This window comes from Pristiophorus japonicus, chromosome 14 (genome assembly GCF_044704955.1).
Source record: "Pristiophorus japonicus isolate sPriJap1 chromosome 14, sPriJap1.hap1, whole genome shotgun sequence".
Taxonomy (NCBI): Eukaryota; Metazoa; Chordata; class Chondrichthyes; family Pristiophoridae; genus Pristiophorus; species Pristiophorus japonicus.
The window spans coordinates 12,283,477-12,303,401 of NC_091990.1; the positions used below are offsets into that span (position 1 = coordinate 12,283,477).

Sequence of the window (19,925 nt, forward strand, 5' to 3'; positions counted from 1 at the left end):
ATTCTGTCCAGTCTCTCGACCCCTCACATTTCAGCCAATTCTTCACTGAATGATTTGTTGTGCGACTTGTATTCTGTGTGTGTTTGTGTGAGTGGCTAACAGTGGGAAATACTTTTCTGTGTGCTGTTGCTTAGTTTTTTGAACATTTCAAAATCCAAAAGCACAGGCAAAGTAAGTTGGTCATTCAGTCCCCACAGTGTGAGAGAGATTGCAGCAACTTAACAGCTTCAAGCGGCAATAGTCACTTTCTCATAACTGAGGCTGCCACCTACTGGCTGTTTGAATTAAACCTGGAGATCACAAACACATATCTCAATTAAATTATTAGTATTTCTTCTATTAAAAACTTCACTTGTAAGATCTTGTAATTTTTAACTGAATGACAGTGTTTCAATTTCCTTAATATTGGCGAGATTAAAGGAACCACCTTACCCACCCACGCCTGACTGTAGCTGATATATAAACATCCTGCAACATTTGTGAGAAGGCTCACATTTCATTCTGAGGATAATTTGTTCATCCCTTGCTCTTCACATCTCGTTGTCTACTGATGCAACATGTTTTTCAGTTCTTCATTTCTTCCTTTTTAATTTTCTGCCTATTTTGTAGACTTGTTTTGCCATTTGCCTCGATAGCCCTTTGACAGGGTCGATGCAGGGAGGATGTTTCCCCCGGGCTGGGGAGTCTCGAACCAGGGGTCACAGTCTCAGAATAAGGGGTTGGCCATTTAGGACCGAGATAGGGAGAAACTTCTTCACTCGGAGGGTGGTGAATCTCTGGGTTTCTCTACTCCAGAGGGCTGTGGAGGCTCAGTCTTTGAGTATATTCAAGACAAAGATCGATAGATCTTTGGGTATTAAGGGAATCAAGGGTGTGCAGGAAAGTGGAGTTGAGGTCAAAGATCAGCTATGATCGTATTAAATGGCGGAGCAGGCTCGAGGGGCAGAATGGCCGACTCCTGCTCCTATTTCTTATGTTCTTGTGTTTCACATTTCACTTCATTCTTTTCATTTTTTTTACTTTAAGCATTTCCATTTGATCCTCTTTTACCTTTTATTGATTCCCGTTACATTTTTCTCCATTTTCCTTTCTCTGTGTCTAATTCTGATGGGGTTGTTCTCGGTTCTGCCTTTCCCTCTACTATTCGTTGCTTGCCAAACTTTGTTCTTGCTTTGTGATGTGCAGTCAGTTATTTTTTCAAAATTTGTTCCAAAACTATTTTTTGCTCCTACACATCTATTTATGGTCTCTGCTTAGCATTGCCTCATCATTCTGTGTGATTCTCCGGTGCTATCCAGTATTTCGCAAGATTTCTGCTGGACCCATCTGCCCGTCAATGGCATTCACAAGCCTTCTTTCTCTTCCTCTCATTACAGCCCAGTTATGCTTTCAACAGAGGGAAAGTCTATACAAAAACCCAACACTGATTTTGACTCAAAGCTCATCACAGTTTAGTGAATTTGTCTGTTTTTGCAGAAACATTGTGTCTTGAGCTTTTATTTATACGAGTTCACTACCTTGATCTCAACAACCTTTCCTAGCAACCTGCCTCAACTGTTCTACAATCATAGAAATTTACGACACAGAAGGAGGCCATTCAGCCCATCATGTCCATGCCAGCCGACAAAGAGCTATCCACCCTAATCCCACTTTACAGCTCTTGGTCCGTAACCTTGTAGGTTATCGCACTTCAAGTGCATATACAAGTACTTTTTAAATGCAATGAGCATTTCTGCCTGTACCACACTTTCAGGCAGAGTTCCAGACCCCCACCACCCTCTGGGTGAAAATAAGTTCTCCTCAACTCCCCTCTAATCCTTCTACCAATTACTTTTACAATAAAATGTTAAGCCCTCTCTGCACTGAAATACTTAGTGAATACATCCTTCACCAATCTGATCATCTGCCTTATTGTCTTACTCCCCTGGTGTTTCTGAAAACGTTGTTCCAAATTTACTTTCTGTAACCTGTGAAATATCTCACAAATTCCAACAGGTCGCCTCTGAGGCATCACTTTGGAGGCTGAAGAACCCCAGCTTATCTGGTCAAAAAGATTACTTTTGTAATGTATGCACCTGTGAGTATGCTCACAGGTTTGTAGAGCTTTTGCCTCACAAATTGAGCCGCTGTAAAGGGTGGTTTTCAGTGGGTCAGCTTTCCCTTCTGACCTTATATGAGCAGTTTCGAATCGCTCCCACACCCTTGGTTCTAGACTCTGGAATTATGAAGGGACTGCGACAGACTTGGACAGACAATCGGTTTCAAGGTAGGAAGCAGGTATGGCTTTATTGCGTTTAAAAAGAAGTAAAAGGCACACCTTTAATAACACACACACAATAGTGATACCAATACACACTGAGGGGTACAACACATTGAATAAAATGTCAAAATACAGCCTGTGGGGAAAAGAATGCAGCTTAAACTCTAAATAGGGTAAAGAGGAGAATGCAGATAAATTTACACAAGTTATCCCAGCCTCCCCCTCCCAATTCCCCTAACTAAGTTATAGCTCTGGGGGTTCAGGGGCTATGCTCACCAATCCCTTTTGATAGTTGCCGGTGAATCGCGGTTTCGGGGTTTGCTGCACTTGGCCTTCTAAGCGAGCCGTACTCCGGACGGAGGAGAGGACTTCGGACTGCGTAGTCTTCAGTTGGGGTGAGTCTGCTGATGCGGTAAGTCGCGGTTTGGATGTATGGGGTAAGTACCCACTTTCTTTGGTTAGGAATAGTTTTAGTTATAGTTAATCCTTTTAGGTAATTTCTCACCTGTTGGCCGTTCAGAAGTAGATTATAGAGTGGAAATAAACGTCGATTCTTCAGTTTTTGCTGAGTTGGTTTCGGTTGGTCGTTTTGCTGGTTGTGGTGGCCCGGGTTGTCAATTTGATTGCTGACAACCTTCCGTTTCGTGGGCCTCGTGCTCGGTCGGTCCTTGATGGTTTCTTGTAGTCTTCTCCACTACTCCATTTCTTCACTCCCCACCTCCGGCTGCTTGTGTAATTTCCCTTGTAAAACTGGGAATAGATATACCCCCAAAAGGCTTCCTTATCTCCCACCAAATCTGGTCCAGCTCTTTGTTTCAAGGTAGCTGCTCATTAGTTTTGAACTCTCTTCTTTGTCAGAATTTGTCGGGCTCGTTCAGCAGTAATTTGATTATGATGTGTTAATGTGGAAAATCAGCAGTTGGCATTATTGGCAGTGTTTAAACTCTTGGGCCATTGGGCTGGGCCCGTGATTTCTATAGGTCTATTTGCACATGCATTCCACTAATGGTCTCCGGTGATTAGCCTGATAGCTCTTGATGCGTTTATGTCCTAGGGAGCGAATTTTTATGTCTCACAGTTCTTGTTAGTTATCGATCGACTCATTCTCCCAGACAAATTGAATTAGCCCCAATACCCAATTCCTGAGTGAAGTCCCACCCTCTGTTCTGGCAGTCTCTTCCAACATGCTCCTTTAGGAGATCTTAAACTTGTAAAGCTCTTAGGTATCTTCCTCAAAGTTTTTCCTAGGATAACACAATGTTCATTGAGTTCCAAATTAAATTCCCTTTGCTACGAGTCCAAACACTGCCGGGGGTGGGGGGAGGATCTCCATGAATGCATCCCCGTTTATCCCCTGCAGGCCTCGTCTGCCCTTTAAACTCATTTTAAAAGTCCAAAAAGGGATTCTTCTCCTCGGCAGGGGAAAGGTGCAAGGAATCTTTGTGAAATATTGGTAAATTCTACACTGCCTCAGGGAAATCCCCTCCGTGCCTTTCAGTTCTGCGCGGAGGGGTTTCCTGTATGGGCTGCTCCTGCGCACTCTCCACCTTGCCATCCTCGTCTGCCATCCGGACGTGCCATGGCGCACCATCTTGCCGTCCGGAGGAGGCGGGGGTCCCCAATGGAGTGCTCGCTACACGGGAGTCCTCCCACTATTTATTGGGGACTTGGCCTGGAGGGTTTTGCACGGAGCAGTGCCGTGCAATAAATTTTTAAGTCGGTTCACAGACTCCCAGGCCGCCTGCAATTTCTGTGGTCTGGAGGAGTCCGTGTTCCATGTTTATGTTGAATGTGCGAGGTTGCAGCCCCTGTTCCATTATTTAAAGAGGCTGCTCCTCAAATTCTGGTTGCACTTCAGTCCCACGCTCCTGATCTTTGGGCACCCTGTGCGGAGGGGAACGGGTAGGTCCGAGGGCCTCCTCGTAGGACTGTCCCTGGGCCTGGCCAAGGGTGCCATCAGCCGGTCCAGGCAGCGGGCGGTTGAGGGGGTCGTTCAGCCCGACTGCCTGCCTCTCTTCCGTGGTTACATCCGGGCCAGGGTGTCCCTGGAGATGGAGCACACGGTGTCCACCGGTACGCTCGTGGCCTTCCGCGAGAGGTGGGCGTCGGAGGGACTGGAGTGCATCATCACGCCGGCAACCAAATTTTAATTTGATTTTATATGTTTTAAAGTTTAATTGGTTTATTGTGCTGGGTTTTAGTGTCCCCTCCCCTTTAGCTAGGGGCACTTGTATAATTTGTGCTTTTAGTGACCCCCCCCCAAAAAAAACACAAAAAAAAACAAAAATAAAACAAGGGGGCACTTGTTTGAAAGTTTTTGGAGTGTCCCTCCCTTTAATCAGGGGGCACTTGAGTTAACTGTTTAATTGTCTTCAACCCAAAAGAGTTGTAGAGTTGTTGCATTGTGAGATACTTAGCCAGTCACGTGATGTTCACAAGACTCAATAAAACCCCAGTCAGTTGGGTCTCGGTCATCCACGATGAGGTATGCAGTTGTGAGCCTAGTGGATGAACTGGTAATGTGTAGTGTGATTGTTAAACCTTTGTTAATAAACCAACTAGTTCTTAATAGCAATGTGTTGCTATGAATTCTTAAGCAAAGAACCCATGAAACAAATAGATTACATTCCCTATCTCTGTAACCTCCACCAGCTCCACAACCACCCCACCGCCCCCCCCCCTCCCCCTGAGATTTCTGCGCTCCTCTAATTCTGGCTCTTTGAGCACCTCGATTTTAATCGCTCCACCATTGGCAACCTTCAGATGCCTCGACTCTAAGCTTGGAACTCCCTCCCTAAACCTCTCCGCCTCTCTACCTCTCTTTCCTCCTTTAAGACATTCTTTAAAACCCACCTCTTTGACCAAGCAGTTGGTCATCTGCATTAATATATGCTTATGTGGCTTGGTGTCAAATTTTGTTCCATGATACTCCTGTGAAGTGCCTTGGGATATTTTACTAAAAAAAAGACTTGCATTTATATAGCACCTTTCACAACCACCGGACATCTCAAAGTGCTTTACAGCCAATGATGTAATTTTGAAGTGTAGTCACTGTTGTAATGTAGGAAACACGGCAGCCAATTTGCACACAGCAAGCTCCCACATACAGCAATGTGATAATGACCAAATAATCTGTTTCAGTGATGTTGATTGAGGAATAAATATTGGCCAGGACACTGGGGATAACTCCCCTGCTCTTCTTTGAAATAGTACCATGGGATCTTTTACATTCACTTGAAAGAACAAACGGGGCCTCGGTTTAACGTCTCATCCAAAGGATAGCACCTCCGACAGTGCAGCGCTCCCTCAGCACTGCACTGAAGTGTCAGTCTAGATTTATATACTCAAGTCCCTGGAGTGGGATTTAAACCCACAACTTTCTGACCCAGAGGTCAGAGTGCTATCCACTGAGCTACAGCTGACACTGTTATCAGCTATGTTACTATGTTAAAGGTGCTATATAAATAGAAGTTGTTGTTGAGAGGGTAGGGCTTGTGTTAATATTGTCTATCGGCAAATGGCCTTTCAAAATTCAGTCAAGACTCCAACGTAAATAATAGACAACTGGGGGCCAGAAAGAAAGACGACACAGGAGGGAGAAGGCAGAATATTTGTGAGAAAAAAAAAATGATGGGAAAATTTTGTTCAAACATCCTGTTCAACCCATTTAACAATGGTACGTTCAAAATGATCACATAGTATGTAGGAAATGTCACAATGTGTGAAATAACAAGCTTCTGCGAATAGTTGATCATCCGTATTAACACTTCCTAAACATAATCCCCTTTGCAGCTTTCCAAATGGAACATACTTTTGAGCATGTAACATTTCCGAGCAAGTTTCTCAAATTTATGTTGCTGGAAATCGTAAAAAGTTAGACAAATGTTTGGGGTTACAGAATGTTTCTTAACTTGCTATGTTCTTCAAATGAATGAACACAAATTGTGCCCTGTGGTTCTATTGGTAAAGAAGTGGAATCCAAAACACAGTCTTCCTTAAAAAGAGTTCACATTAAATTCAAACTGTGTTCATCTTTGCCTGCAATGTTTTAATGTGAACTTAAGAATTAGGAGCAGGAGTAGGCCATTCGGCCCCTCGAGCCTGCTCCGCCATTCAATAAGGTCATGGCTGATCTTCGACCTTAACTCCATATCACTTGATTCCCCTATTGTCCAACAATCTGTCGATCTCAGCCTTATTTGAATTAAATACATTATTTGGATTAAATGTTGTGTTCATCAAGTTGAGGGATGTTAGCATTGGGGAATGAGACCCTTTGCCAGTTCAGGCACACAGTAGCCAATGGACTGCTGGGCCCCAGCAGGCCAAGCACCAGCAATTACTTGATTGAATCAATGTTGGCATTTTGGGTTCATAGCCAAGAGTTTTATTTTTAAATTGAATTCAGCACCTATTAATACCTAACTTCTTCCTGACCAGCCCAATCTTGATACACAGAATTTCCTCTACTTAATCCAAACTTGAAAGTGTAGCCTTAGCCTTTCCCCACTGGGGTATGAGTTCCTACAAGAAGACAAAATCCAAATGGTGATTTTAGGAGTTCTTAAATACTACCACTTTATACGAATTTCTCCCATCACCAACTGTAAATTTCATCATCGCTGCATAATTAGCTAAATTCCTCTACTTCAGGGATAATGATGACTGTTTCTACATGTAACGTATTTGCTTCACGGGTCCTTTGCTTAAGAATTCATAGCAACACATTGCTATTAAGAACTAGTTGGTTTATTAGCAAAGGTTTAACAATCACACTACACATTACCAGTTCATCCACCAGGCTCACAACCACCTGCCTCATCGTGGATCCCCTGAACCCAACTGGCTGGGATTTTATTGAGTCTTGTGAACATCACGTGACTCGCTAAGTCACTCACAACTCAACAGCTCTACCACTATTTTTGTAGGAAACAGAAAATCAAGTGCCCCTGATTAAAGGGGAGGACACACCAAACATTTTCAAACAAGTGCCCCTTGTTTTTTTTTTGAGGGCACTGAAACACAAATTATACAAGTGCCCCCTGGCTAAAAGGGGGGGGGGGGGCACTAAAACCAGCAAATTAAACAAATTAAACTTTAGACAAACATCAAATTAAAATTTGGTTGCCGGGGGTGATGATGCAGTCCAGTCCCTCCGGCGCCCACCTCTCGCGGAAGGCCGCGAGCGTACCGGTGGACACCGCGTGCTCCATCTCCAGGGACACCCTGGCTCGGATGTAACCACGAAAGAGAGGCAGGCAGTCAGGCTGAACGACCCCCTCGACCGCCCGCTGCCTGGACCGGCTGATGGCCCCCTTGGCCATGCCCAGGAGCAGTCCTACGCGGAGGCCCTCGGACCTACCCGCTCCCCTCCGCACAGGGTGCCCAAAGATCAGGAGTGTGGGACTGAAGTGCAACCAGAATTTGAGGAGCAGCCCCTTTAAATAATGGAACAGGGGCTGCAACCTCGCACATTCCATAAAAACGTGGAACACGGACTCTTCCAGACCGCAGAAATTGCAGGCGGCCTGGGAGCCCGTGAACCGACTTAAAAACTTATTGCACAGGACTGCTCCGTGCACCACCCTCAAGGCCAAGTCCCCAATAAATAATGGGAGGGCTCCCACTTAGAGTACACTCCATTGGGGACCCCCGTCTCCTCCAGACGGCCAACAGCTCTACCAACTCTTTTTTTTGGGGGTGACAAATTAACCATTAGATCGAGTGCCCCCCAATCTGGGGGACACTCCAGACACTTTTAACTGCCCTCTTTTTTTTTGTTTTTTGTTTTTTTTGGGGGGTTTTTTGTGATTTTTTTTTTGGGCATTAAAATCATATAATTTACAAGTGTCCCCTATAAAAGGGGAGGGGGACACTAAAAACCCGGCAATTAAAACAAATTAAACTTTAAAACATAAAATCAAATTAAAATTTGGTTGCCAGGGGTGATGATGCACTCCAGTCCCTCCGGCGCCCACTTCTCGCGGAAGGCCGCGAGCGTACCGGTGGACACCGCGTGCTCCATCTCCAGGGACACCCTGGCCCGGATGTAACCACGGAAGAGAGGCAGGCAGTCAGGCTGAACGACCCCCTCGACCGCCCGCTGCCTGGACCGGCTGATGGCCCCCTTGGCCGTGCCCAGGAGCAGTCCTACGAGGAGGCCCTCGGACCTACCCGCTCCCCTCCGCACTGGGTGCCCAAAGATCAGGAGTGTGGGACTGAATTGCAACCAGAAATTGAGGAGCAGCCCCTTTAACTAATGGAACAGGGGCTGCAACCTCGCACATTCCATAAAAACATGGAACACGGACTCCTCCAGACCGCAGAAATTGCAGGCGGCCTGGGAGCCCGTGAACTGACTTAAAAACTTATTGCACAGGACTGCTCCGTGCACCACCCTCCAGGCCAAGTCCCCAATAAATAGTGGGAGGGCTCCCACTTAGAGTGCACTCCATTGGGGACCCCTGTCTCCTCCAGACGGCCAACAGCTCTAGAGTTTATCTGTAAAACATAAACCATTAAACGGTGCCACCCGACCTGGGTGACACACCAGACATTTACAAGGCCCTTTTTTTCCCTTTTTTTTTGTTTTTTTTTTGTGTTTTTCTTTTTTTTTTGTGTTTTTTTTTTGGCACTAAAATCACAATTTTTCCCCAGTGCCCCCTATAAAAGGGAAGGGGACACTAAAAGCACCGGCAATTAAAAACAAATTAAACTTTAAAACATAAAATCAAATAAAAATTTGGTTGCCGGGCATGATGATGCACTCCAGTCCCTCCGGTGCCCACCTCTCGCGGAAGGCCGCGAGCGTACCGGTGGACACCGCGTGCTCCATCTCCAACCAACCTGTAAGCATACTCACAGGTGCACACATTACACTACACATCTACTTCTTACACACTGTTACATATCGAGTTTGGCTGGAATTCAGTCAGAAATGTCTCAGTAACTAAAACAATTGGGTGGAATCACTTGTCAATCTGGGAGCAGTGTTAGTTTGCACAAGTTCCACTGATGCTTCCACCTTCACAGTGCACCAGCCCCCCACCAGCACACTTGATAATGCCCAGTTTTCAGGACGGTAAAATGATATTTCATGACAGGCCATTTAAATCCATTTCCCGCATGTATCTGTGTCAAGGCACCAAACGTTTCTACAACTTCACCAAATATCATACAACGCAGAAACCATTCCCTCCCAAAAATATAAAGGAAAGAAGAAATCGTTCCGCCTCAAAAAATAAACAATGATTGTTCTAGAGAATGTCATCATTCGGATCAAATAAATGACAATGGGGGTAAAAGAGAGAGAAAGTGAGAAAGAGAGAGAAAGGGAGGGAGAAAGAGAGAGAGGGCAAAAGAGAGAGGGAAAGAAAGTGAGAAAGCAGAGAGAGAAAGAGATGGAGAGAGAGAGGGAGAAAGAGAGAGAGGGAGAAAGAGAAAGGGAAACAGAAAGAGTGTGAGAGGAAGAGGGGGAGAATGAGAGAAAGAGAGGGTAAGAGAAAAGAGGGAAAGAGAGAGGGAGAAAGAGATCGCGCCATACTTTTATATCATTAACATTTTGTTGAACTACAGTGACTTAACTTTAATTTTAGAATGATCTTAGATTGGACCGCGTGACACATGCAATGTGGATGCGATTGGATCAAATAAAAAAGCACCATAGAGCGCTGCGTGATGTGAAGCCACTGCAGGAAAGCTGCATTAAAGAGATTAAAGTAGCATTAATGGCGTGGCAGGCACTCCGTTAATGTAGTCTTTGCTCCTTTACAGTAAACCACAAAAGCAATGTGCCATGGCAGACTGGGGTGTGCAGGGTCAGTATTCCCGAGTGTGGGCTCGGCCACTCCCTGTTCTGTAGCGCCGCCTGTCACGGTAAAATCAGGGTGGGGCATTTCAAATCCTCTCCACAGAAAGGATTAGTCATCGTTGCAAAAGAAATCGCTTGCAGTGAGAAAACTCCAGGCCAGCTGACTCTGTTTCCTTTCAACCCATGGCCAGCAGGTACATTCGCTGAACCTTGCCTGCCAATATATTCCTTCCCTTTTATCTTTTGCTGGATTGAAGCTGTTGTTTGAAATGAGGAGCTCACCCCTTGGGAGCGGTGGCCGGAGTTCTGCCTATCACTCAGTGCAGCCTCTCTGGCCATGACTGCGGTTCCCTCCATCACTTCCTCATGTACAAGCTAAAGCTGAACTCCAAATGAGAAACCTGTCTGTAATTCAGTGCTGCATTCAACAGAAAGCATGGGCAGATCAAGTTGTTCCTGTTGGACAGCAGGCCACAGCACTGGCCAAGGAAACAGAGCAGGGCTTGACCCTAAACCTGGGTCACAATGTGTCTGCTAGTGGCCAAGGGATGTAAACAGGTTACAAGTTGTAAATAAATACAGGTTGTTGCTGGTAGCGAACAACCTTCTCCTTCACACACTGGGACGGTTTGTTATGTTACCAGTACTATGTTGGTAACATTTCTAATCACTTATAAAACAATGCTGCACCGAAAACACTTGCAACTTAAGGCACCGCCAATCTTTATTTTAAGAAAGCTCCTCAGATGGTGAAGTTTTTTCTCGATGATGTTTGGACGGAAAGCCCCAGCTTGCTACTGAGCATGCGCCTTGAGGATCAGTCTTTGACCCGAGGCTCGGGGATTTCCAGTTTCTTAAAAAGGAAAATGTCAATGGAGGTAGAGAGAGAGAGAGAGAGAAAGAAAGACACAGAGAGAGAGCGAGACACACACAGACAAAGAGAGAGGGGGGAAGACAGAGAAAGAGACATACAGAGAGAGAGAGCGCGGCAGAGAGAGAGTCAGAGACACACACATAGACAGAGAGGGGGGGAGACAGAGAAGAAGCGAGAAAGAGACAGAGACACACAGGGAGCAAAATAGAGAGACATACACAGAGACACACACACACAGACAGAGACACACAGAGAGATAGTAAGAGACAGAGACACACAGGGAGCAAAATAGAGAGACATACACAGAGACACACACACACAGACAGAGACACACAGAGAGATAGTAAGAGACAGACACACAGGGAGCAAAATAGAGAGACATACACAGAGACACACACACAGACAGAGACACACAGAGAGATAGTAAGAGACAGAGACACACAGGGAGCAAAATAGAGAGACATACACAGAGACACACACACACAGACAGAGACACACAGAGAGATAGTAAGAGACAGAGACACACACGCACAGACAGAGAAAGAGAGCGAGACAGAGACACACGGAGCAAAATAGAGAGACATAGAGAGAGAGGGGGGAGACAGAGAGAGAGAGAGAGGGACACAGATAGAGACAGAGGGAAACAGAGACAGAGACACACAGAGAGATAGTAAGAGAGAGAGAGACACACACACGCACAGACAGAGAGACAGGCAGAGAGAGAAAGAGACAGAGAGACACACAGGGAGACAGAGGGAGAAAGAGAGACAGAGACAGATACACACACACAGACAGAGAGACACAGAGAGATAGTGAGAGAGAGACACACATAGACAGAGAGACACCAACACACAGAGGCAGAGAGTGAGAGAGAGAGAGAGAGAGATCGTGGGCATTCTTTTATTTCAGTATATTTTGTTGAACTAAAGTGACTTCACTTTAATGTTAGAATGCTCTCAGCTTGGACCCAGCGACATGTGTCGGGTGGGTGCGAGTGAGTGTTGGGTTCTCGGGGATATATTTCTCATTATTTGCCCAGGGTTTTTAGCTCCGCCTGCTTTCCTCTAGTAAAATGTTCCTCTCGATCTTTGGCACTCGGTTGGTGCAATTCAATCGCAGCTCGATTCTGGGCCCCAGTGAAATCCATTGTTGTCAGTGAGACTGCGAGTGCAGTGTACACTGTCTGTAGCGGCAGCCTTTCAATCGGGCGCCGTGCAAGTGGCGGCAGTGGTTCTGTGACTGGGTCCATTCTAACAGCCTAACCTGCACTTTAATTATCTGGGTGTTTTAATATTCCCTCTCTCCCTTTTATAGGATAACGTTGCACAACAAAGTCGGTCTTGTCCGGTGACAGCGGAAGATCAGAGACAGGCGGAGACATCTGGTAAATATGGTGCAGTTACTTGGCAGGTCCAATCAAGGTTGCACAAATGACTGGGTCGCCTTCTTGGAAAAGCTTCTCGGCCTTTTGGCTAAGATCATGCGTAACTAACCTGACAGGGGAGTAACCATGACCCCAAAGTGGTTCTCCCTGGATCAGGAAGGTGGTTCTCCTATGCTTTTTGGAAATAGGAGGTGTGTGGGGGGCCTGACCCATCCACCTCCATGGCACGAACCTGGTATTGCAGTACTTCCAGGAACGGTGCAGTGGCTCGCGGCCTTTTGGTTAAGAGCATTGGCGCAGAGTGATCCTTGATGTGTGCAAGGTGACCTCTGGCGTTTGTGATTTGACAAAGAATTGGAAAGATTGGCTACGAATAAAAAAAAAAGCTGCTCATTTTCAACTGAGGGCTGCTCGCTCAGACAATTGTTCCTTTATTGGGTGTCCCTCCTTCCCTATTTTTGTGGGAATCGAGTTAAGGTGTGACATCACTCACCCCTAGAAAGAAAGTCACAGACCACCGTGTACTTTCTGCTGAAGTTCTGGCACCAGAACTATCAACCTTCCCCACTGGCTGTGGGGGAAAGCTGCCATTTTCCCCATGAACAGACACTTACAGGCATAAACACACAAAATGCTGGAAATACTCAGCAGATCAGGCAGCATCTGTGGAAAGAGAAAAACAGAGTTTACTTCAGGTCAGTGACCCTTCAGCAGAACTGGAAAACGAAACGAGTGTCGCTGGCAAGGAACTATTTATTGCCCATCAGAAGATGCCTTCTTTGAACCGCAGAAGGCTGTGGGTCTGGGGTCACATATAGGCCAGACCGGGTAAGGACTGCAGATTTCCTTCCCTAAAGGACATTAATGAACCAGATGTTTTTTTTTTACAACAATCTATAGTTTTATGGTCACCATTACTGATATTAGCTTTTTATTCCAGATTTATTTAATTAACTGAATTTAAATTTCACATCTGCCATGGGATTTGAACTAATTAGTCCAGGCTGCTGGATTACTAATACTAGCAACATAACCACTATGCTACCATACCATAACAAGTTTTTAGCAAGTGCAGGGGCAGGGAAAGCCTTTAAATTTTGCTTTGTACTATCAGACCTTTTGTCATTTAATCTCTCCTGCCTTCCACTCTCTCTCAGACCTTCCCTTTTGTTCTTTCCTCCCCTCCTGCCTTTCCCTGCCCCCGCACTTGCTTAAAATCTGTTACATCTCTAACTTTTTCCAGCTCTGCCGAAGGGTCATCGATCTGAAACGTTAACTCTGTCTCCCTCTCCATGGATGCTGCCTGACCCGCTGAGGATTTCCAGCATTGTCAGTTTTTATTTCACGTTTCCAGCATCTGCAGTATTTTGCTTTTGTATTGGCCAACGATGAAGAAAATCACTATTTCAGATACTAGAACCAGCAGTGTAGATCGCCACTATCACCGAGAAACGCGCAGTAGACTTACAAAGTCTTGAAAACGTATTCTGGATATATTTCCTCTTTTTTTAATTTTTATTTTACCTGTTTCATTTTATTCATCTGTTTCCCGAGGTAATACATTCCTTAAACTGCTTCTTTCAATCTATATCAAGCTGCAGAATGCATCGTCCCTCTGTACTGCACTAACTGGGCATTATCACATTGCTATTTGCGGGAGCTTGCTGTGCACAAATTTGTTGCTGCGTTTCCTACATTACGACAGTGACTTTACTCCAAAGGTACTTCATTGGCTGTAAAGTGCTTTGGGATGTCCAATAATTGTGAAAGTGCTATATAAATGCAAGTCTTTCTTTAACGCAGGCCAACTTAAACTTCAGAAATATTTATGCAGGGGAACTCCAGATGTGTACACGATCCTATTGCAATGGCTTATTGTGTCACTTTTTCTCCCATTGTTAAGGCAAGTGTGCAAAGAGAGTTCATTGATCGGGTTAAGCCGTCTGTTGTGGAGTTAAAGCTACAGGGAGGGTGAGAGGTTCCAGTAGAGCTCCATCACTATCAAGGTTTAATTGAAATCATTTTGAAATAAGCTTCTCAAAAGTGAGTTGTTTATGTTCCTTTTATTTCATAGAATCATAGAATCTTATGGTACAGATTGATGCCATTCAGCCCATCGTGTATGTGCTGGCTCTTTGGTAGAGTGACCCAATTAGTCCCACTCCACCTGCTCTTCCTCCGTAACCCTGTAAATAAAATTCTCCTTCAAGTATTGATCCAATTCCCTTTTGAGAGTTACTGTTGAATCTGCTTCCACTGCTCTTTCAGGCAGCGCATTCCAGATCACAACACCTCCCAGTGTAAAAAGAAATCACCTCATCTCACCCTACCTATGGATCAATACTACACTGGTATAACAGAGAACCATGTTACTTTATACAGTACATAATGGATCCAATCTCATCTTTTGCCAATTATCTTAAATTATCTTTACTTTTAGTCTAGTTTCTTATTTAAAATGATGCACAGTCTCCACAAAGTATGGGTCTCGGCCTGCCCTTGAATATTTTGTTTCCTAGAATGCAATGTGTAGTTACAGTGTACACAGAGGGTAATGTGAAGTGGCAGCCTCCTGGCATCAGGTCGAATGGTTTGAATGGTACAATACTGTGCTGGGGGGATATCCAGCTGATCAGGGTCACAGCCTTGTTGTTTAGAATCATAGAAGTTTACAGCACAGAGGGAGGCCATTTGGCCCATCGTGTCTGCGCCAGCCGACAAAGAGCTATCCAGCCCAATCCCACTTTCCAGCTCTTGGTCTGTAGCCCTGTAGGTTACAGCACTTCCAGTGCACATCCAAGTACTTTTTAAATGCTATGAGGGTTTCTGCCTCTACCATCCTTTCAGGCAGTGAGTTCCAGACCCCCAACACCCTCTGGGTGAAGAAATTTCTCCTTAACTCCCCTCTAATCTTTAGTGGAGCACTTTTGCTTTCCATCTATTAAAAGCTATAGAAAACCGCCATTACTTGGGAATATAAAGTTTGAAAGCATTCTTTTGCTTATTTTCATGTTACTGTGGCAGTTTATTTTGCTCCCTGGCCTTCAATCGAGGCCAATTCAAAGAGTAGGACTGTTGTACAGCCCAAAGCCAGACTGCTCAAACTGAGACCAACCAACAAAGCTGTGCCTTCAACATAAACAGTGTCCAACATTATTTACAATGCAACGGTTGGATTCGAAAACGTTATTGAATGTCAAACTGCCTAAAAATATTCTTCGCAGAAAGAAAAGGGGATAAGTGGCAGTATACACAAAGCTCACTTAAAAACCCCCAGGGTCATTTAAAAGTCCAAAAAATTCCTCTGGGGACATTCAAGGAAGTTATAAAGGGGCTATCTCAGAAATCGCTTGGCAGAGAGAAAGAGATTGAGACTGATATAAGGGAAGTCGGTGGGTGGCTAGGTCTGTTCTCTGTACTTTACTCCCTGTGATACACAGCCTCACTCCATTCACCGCTGGGACACTGAGGTTAGATTCATCTTGTATTGTATGTCGTAACATGGTTCTGTATTATACAAGTGTAGTATTGATGTATATATTTATATGTAGTAGAGGTAGCTGACTTCTAAACATATTTAAGAATATGTACAAACTGTATAATATGTATAAACTATCAGCGGTGTCGACCTTAACACCAGCTGCAATCCAAAAGGAAGAAGCTAGCGAGATAATGCGATACTGTTTGAAATCAAGTTTCCCTTTCGCTATGAAGTTGTGAGCTAGTTTGTAGGTGATCGCTTTCCCTTTAATGATCCTCTTTAGCTGCCAGTAAATTGACATGGGGAGCTTTCAAAAGTACAGACCCGAGATCCAATTATTCAGACAAAGGCAAGGAAAACCAGGTTTCTCTGTCGGCGCTAAAGATCTTGTAGAAATTAAACTATATTTTCCTAACGTCCCCAACATTCTGAAAGCTACACCGCATTTTCTTCCTGTTTTCTACTGAATTTGCAATGCTGCATTTATACAATAATGAACCGTAAAACGTTTTGATGCAAGTAAACCTCTTGGTGGCCCCACCAATGTACCCGGCTCACTGTAAACCACTTCAAGCGATGTGCATCTAGAATATACGGTGCAGTGTGCACAGTGCGATCTCCACAGCCATCATGCTGCTTAACGCCAGAGTCAAGACTGGAACAATGAGCTGCAGTTTTTAAAAACTTATTCAAGAGCAATTAATTAAAAAAAAACAAAGGCAAAATACTGCGGATATTGGAAATCTGGGGGGGGGGGGGGGCGGTAATTAATAAGTCCGTATGAGTTTTTATTGCAAGAAAAACGCGCCAGAACCAGGCGTGTGGGAGGCGAGAGGAGGCAGAGTGCACTGTCACTTTACAAGCTGATATACTGGGTGTATCTCTCCCTGGATGGAGCAGCCACTGCAGCCTAACCCAGCCGCAGCCTTGCAAACCCCTCTGTCAGATGGAGCAAACGGAGAGCGAGCAGCGCCGCTGCGGCGAGCAAGGGGTTAAAGCCTGCCGCTGTTGACACAGTGGAAAGTCCCCAAATCCTTCATCTCACACCCATCTCAGTCGTTGACAATGTCACCGTGAGGAGCGGAGCAAGTTGGACGCCGGGTGAGTGCACGGCAGCCCCTTTGAGTGTTGGAGAAAAGCGGAGATTGCTTATCGCCAATCCGATCTGGAGCAAGAATGGAAAGCAAGAGATGTGGTTAGGAAGTGGGTGAGAGGAGGGTGTGGGGAGGAGGGGGTACAGTCCACACACAGCTTCGTGCCGACAAGCAGGCAGTGGGTTTTCCTACAGTCAAGCAGTGCGAGCAGACCCGGTACTGAACTTGTGTCTAATGATTTGTTGCACTTTTGCCCCCAGGGCGCTGACCGGCTGACATGGAGGGAAATTGGAGCGTCCCCCAGACGCTGTCAGACAGCAATTTGATCAAAGCGGTCAGACTGCGAGCTCTGATCGATGAGGATGTTGTGAAGCCATCGGGCGCCCAGCCCCTTATCCACCACCTGGGCAAGCTCCACCAGCACACGGTGCAGCTGTGCAGCACCAAAGGTTACCACGCCAAATTCAGGAGAATCTTGGAGGCAGCGTTGCTGGACGAGGCGGTGTGGACAGCCTTACGAGAAGCCAAAGCCCTCAACTGGTGCAAGGAGGTCAAGAAGCATTTTCCACTCAGGATTTCTGGTAAGAAAAAACCCAACAGAACCTTTACACCATGAAGGTATTTATATGTACAGTATAAATGTCAGTAGCATTACATTTCTTGTACAGCATCCATTTTGTTATGCATATAGAAATGTAGATCATCATTAAAAATGCATTTAGCATTTTTGCATAAATACAGTAGGTAAAATAAGTTTCGCGATTTTAAAAACATCGCTGACTTTTTAAAACCTCCATGACCCTTTTATAATCATGACTGTAACAGCATTTATTTTCAGTAAACTTGAGCACTACAACATAGGATGGTTAGTTATCTTCGAAAAATATCTTCAAACATCATTTATTTGATTGGACATATCTAGCTCTAATAACTGCCCAGAACCATGATGCAGTTCAATTATGGGTGATTGTAGTATATTTTTAAGATGTGTATATAATACACGTTTGTCAGCTTGCATGAACCTCAAAATACAGTTGTGACATTCGTAAACATTTTATGAATATAATGTTATAATTATGAAGATAACAATTTCATAGAAATTTACAGCACGGAAAGAGGCCATTCAGCCCATTGTGTCTGTGCCCGCTGAAAAAAAGCTATCCAGCCTAATCCCACTTTCCAGCTCTTGGTCCGTAGCTCTGTAGGTTACAGCACTTCAAGTGCACATCCCAAGTACTTTTTAAATGCGATGATGGTTTCTGCCTCTACCACCCTTTCAGGCAGTGAGTTCCAGACCCCCACCACCCTCTGGAAAAAAGTTCTCCTCAACTCCCCTCTAATCCTTCCACCAATTACTTTAAATCCATATCCCCTGGTTGACGGCACAAATCATTACAAATGGGTATGATTTGGTGACCATTACAGAAACGTGGTTGCAGGGTGGCCAAGACTGGGAATTAAACATACAGGGGTATCTGACGATTTGGAAAGATAGACAAGAAGGGAAAGGAGGTGGGGTAGCTCTGTTAATAAAGGATGATATCAGGGCAGTTGTGAGAGACGATATTGGCTCTAATGAACAAAATGTTGAATCATTGTGGGTGGAGATTAGAGATAGTAAGGGGAAAAAGTCACTGGTGGGCGTAGTTTCTAGGCCTCCAAATAATAACTTCACGGTGGGGCGGGCAATAATCAAGGGAATAATGGAGGCATGTGAAAAAGGAACGGCAGTAATCATGGGGGATTTTAACCTACATATCGATTGGTCAAATCAAATCGCACGGGGTAGCCTGGAGGAGGAATTCATAGAATGCATATGGGATTGTTTATTAGAACAGTATGTTACAGAACCTACAAGGGAGTAAGCTATCTTAGATCTGGTCCTGTGTAATGAGACAGAAATAATAAACGATCTCCTAGTAAAAGATCCTCTCGGAATGAGTGATCACAGTATGGTTGAATTTGTAATATAGATTGAGGGTGAGGAAGTAGTGTCTCAAACGAGCGTACTACGCTTAAACAAAGGGGACTACAGTGGGATGAGGGCAGAGTTGGCTAAAGTTGACTGGAAACACAGACTAAACGGTGGCACAATTGAGGAACAGTGGAGGACTTTTAAGGAGCTCTTTCATAGTGCTCAACAAAAATATATTCCAGTGAAAAAGGGCGGTAAGAGAAGGGATAACCAGCCGTGGATAACCAAGGAAATAAAGGAGAGTATCAAATTAAAAACCAATGCGTATAAGGTGGCCAAAGTTAGTGGGAAACTAGAAGATTGGGAACATTTTAAACGACAGCAAAGAATGAATAAGAAAGCAATAAAGAAAGGAAAGATAGATTATGAAAGTAAACTTGCGCAAAACATAAAAACAGATAGTAAAAGCTTTTACCAATATATAAAACGGAAAAGAGTGACTAAAGTAAATGTTGGTCCCTTAGAAGATGAGAAGGGGGATTTAATAATGGGAAATGTGGAAATGGCTGAGACCTTAAACAATTATTTTGCTTCGGTCTTCACGGTGGAAGACACAAAAACCATGCCAAAAATTGCTGGTCACGGGAATATAGGAAGGGAGGCCCTTGAGATAATCACTATCACTAGGGGGGTAGTGCTGTACAGGCTAATGGGACTCAAGGTAGACAAGTCCCCTGGTCTTGATGAAATGCATCCCAGGGTATTAAAAGAGATGGCGGAAGTTATAGCAGATGCATTCGTTATAATCTACCAAAATCCTCTGGACTCTGGGGAGACACCAGCGGATTGGAAAGCAGCTAATGTAACGCCTCTGTTGAAAAAGGGGGCAGACAAAAGGCATGTAACTATAGGCCGGTTAGTTTAACATCTGTAGTGGGGAAAATGCTTGAAGCTATCATTAAGGAAGAAATAGCGGGACATCTAGATAGGAATAGTGCAATCAAGCAGACGCAACATGGATTCATGAAGGGGAAATCATGTTTAACTAATTTACTGGAATTCTTTGAGGATATCACGAGCATGGTGGATAGGGGTGTACCGATGGAT

The 19,925-nt window shown here is 44.7% G+C and overlaps 1 protein-coding gene and 1 pseudogene across 4 annotated transcripts in view; both read left to right on the forward strand.

Moving 5' to 3' along the window:
- Nucleotides 1-10,943: 10,943 nt before the first annotated feature.
- Nucleotides 10,944-19,925, forward strand: part of LOC139279718 (tumor necrosis factor alpha-induced protein 3-like) — a 106,408-nt gene continuing 97,426 nt past the window's right edge. For 3 of the 4 annotated variants that reach the window (XR_011596513.1, XM_070898882.1, XM_070898880.1), the window contains exons 1-2: nucleotides 16,832-16,910; nucleotides 17,164-17,484. Coding sequence is in view for 3 of the 4 variants with exons in the window: in XM_070898882.1 (XP_070754983.1) it covers nucleotides 17,181-17,484 (304 nt within the window). In the remaining variant the exon portion in view is untranslated. Of the gene's footprint in view, nucleotides 11,929-12,258; nucleotides 12,329-16,831; nucleotides 16,911-17,163; nucleotides 17,485-19,925 lie in introns of those variants that run through there. The other variant, XM_070898881.1, reaches the window with a different exon arrangement.
- Nucleotides 12,397-12,597, forward strand: LOC139280331 (U2 spliceosomal RNA; annotated as a pseudogene).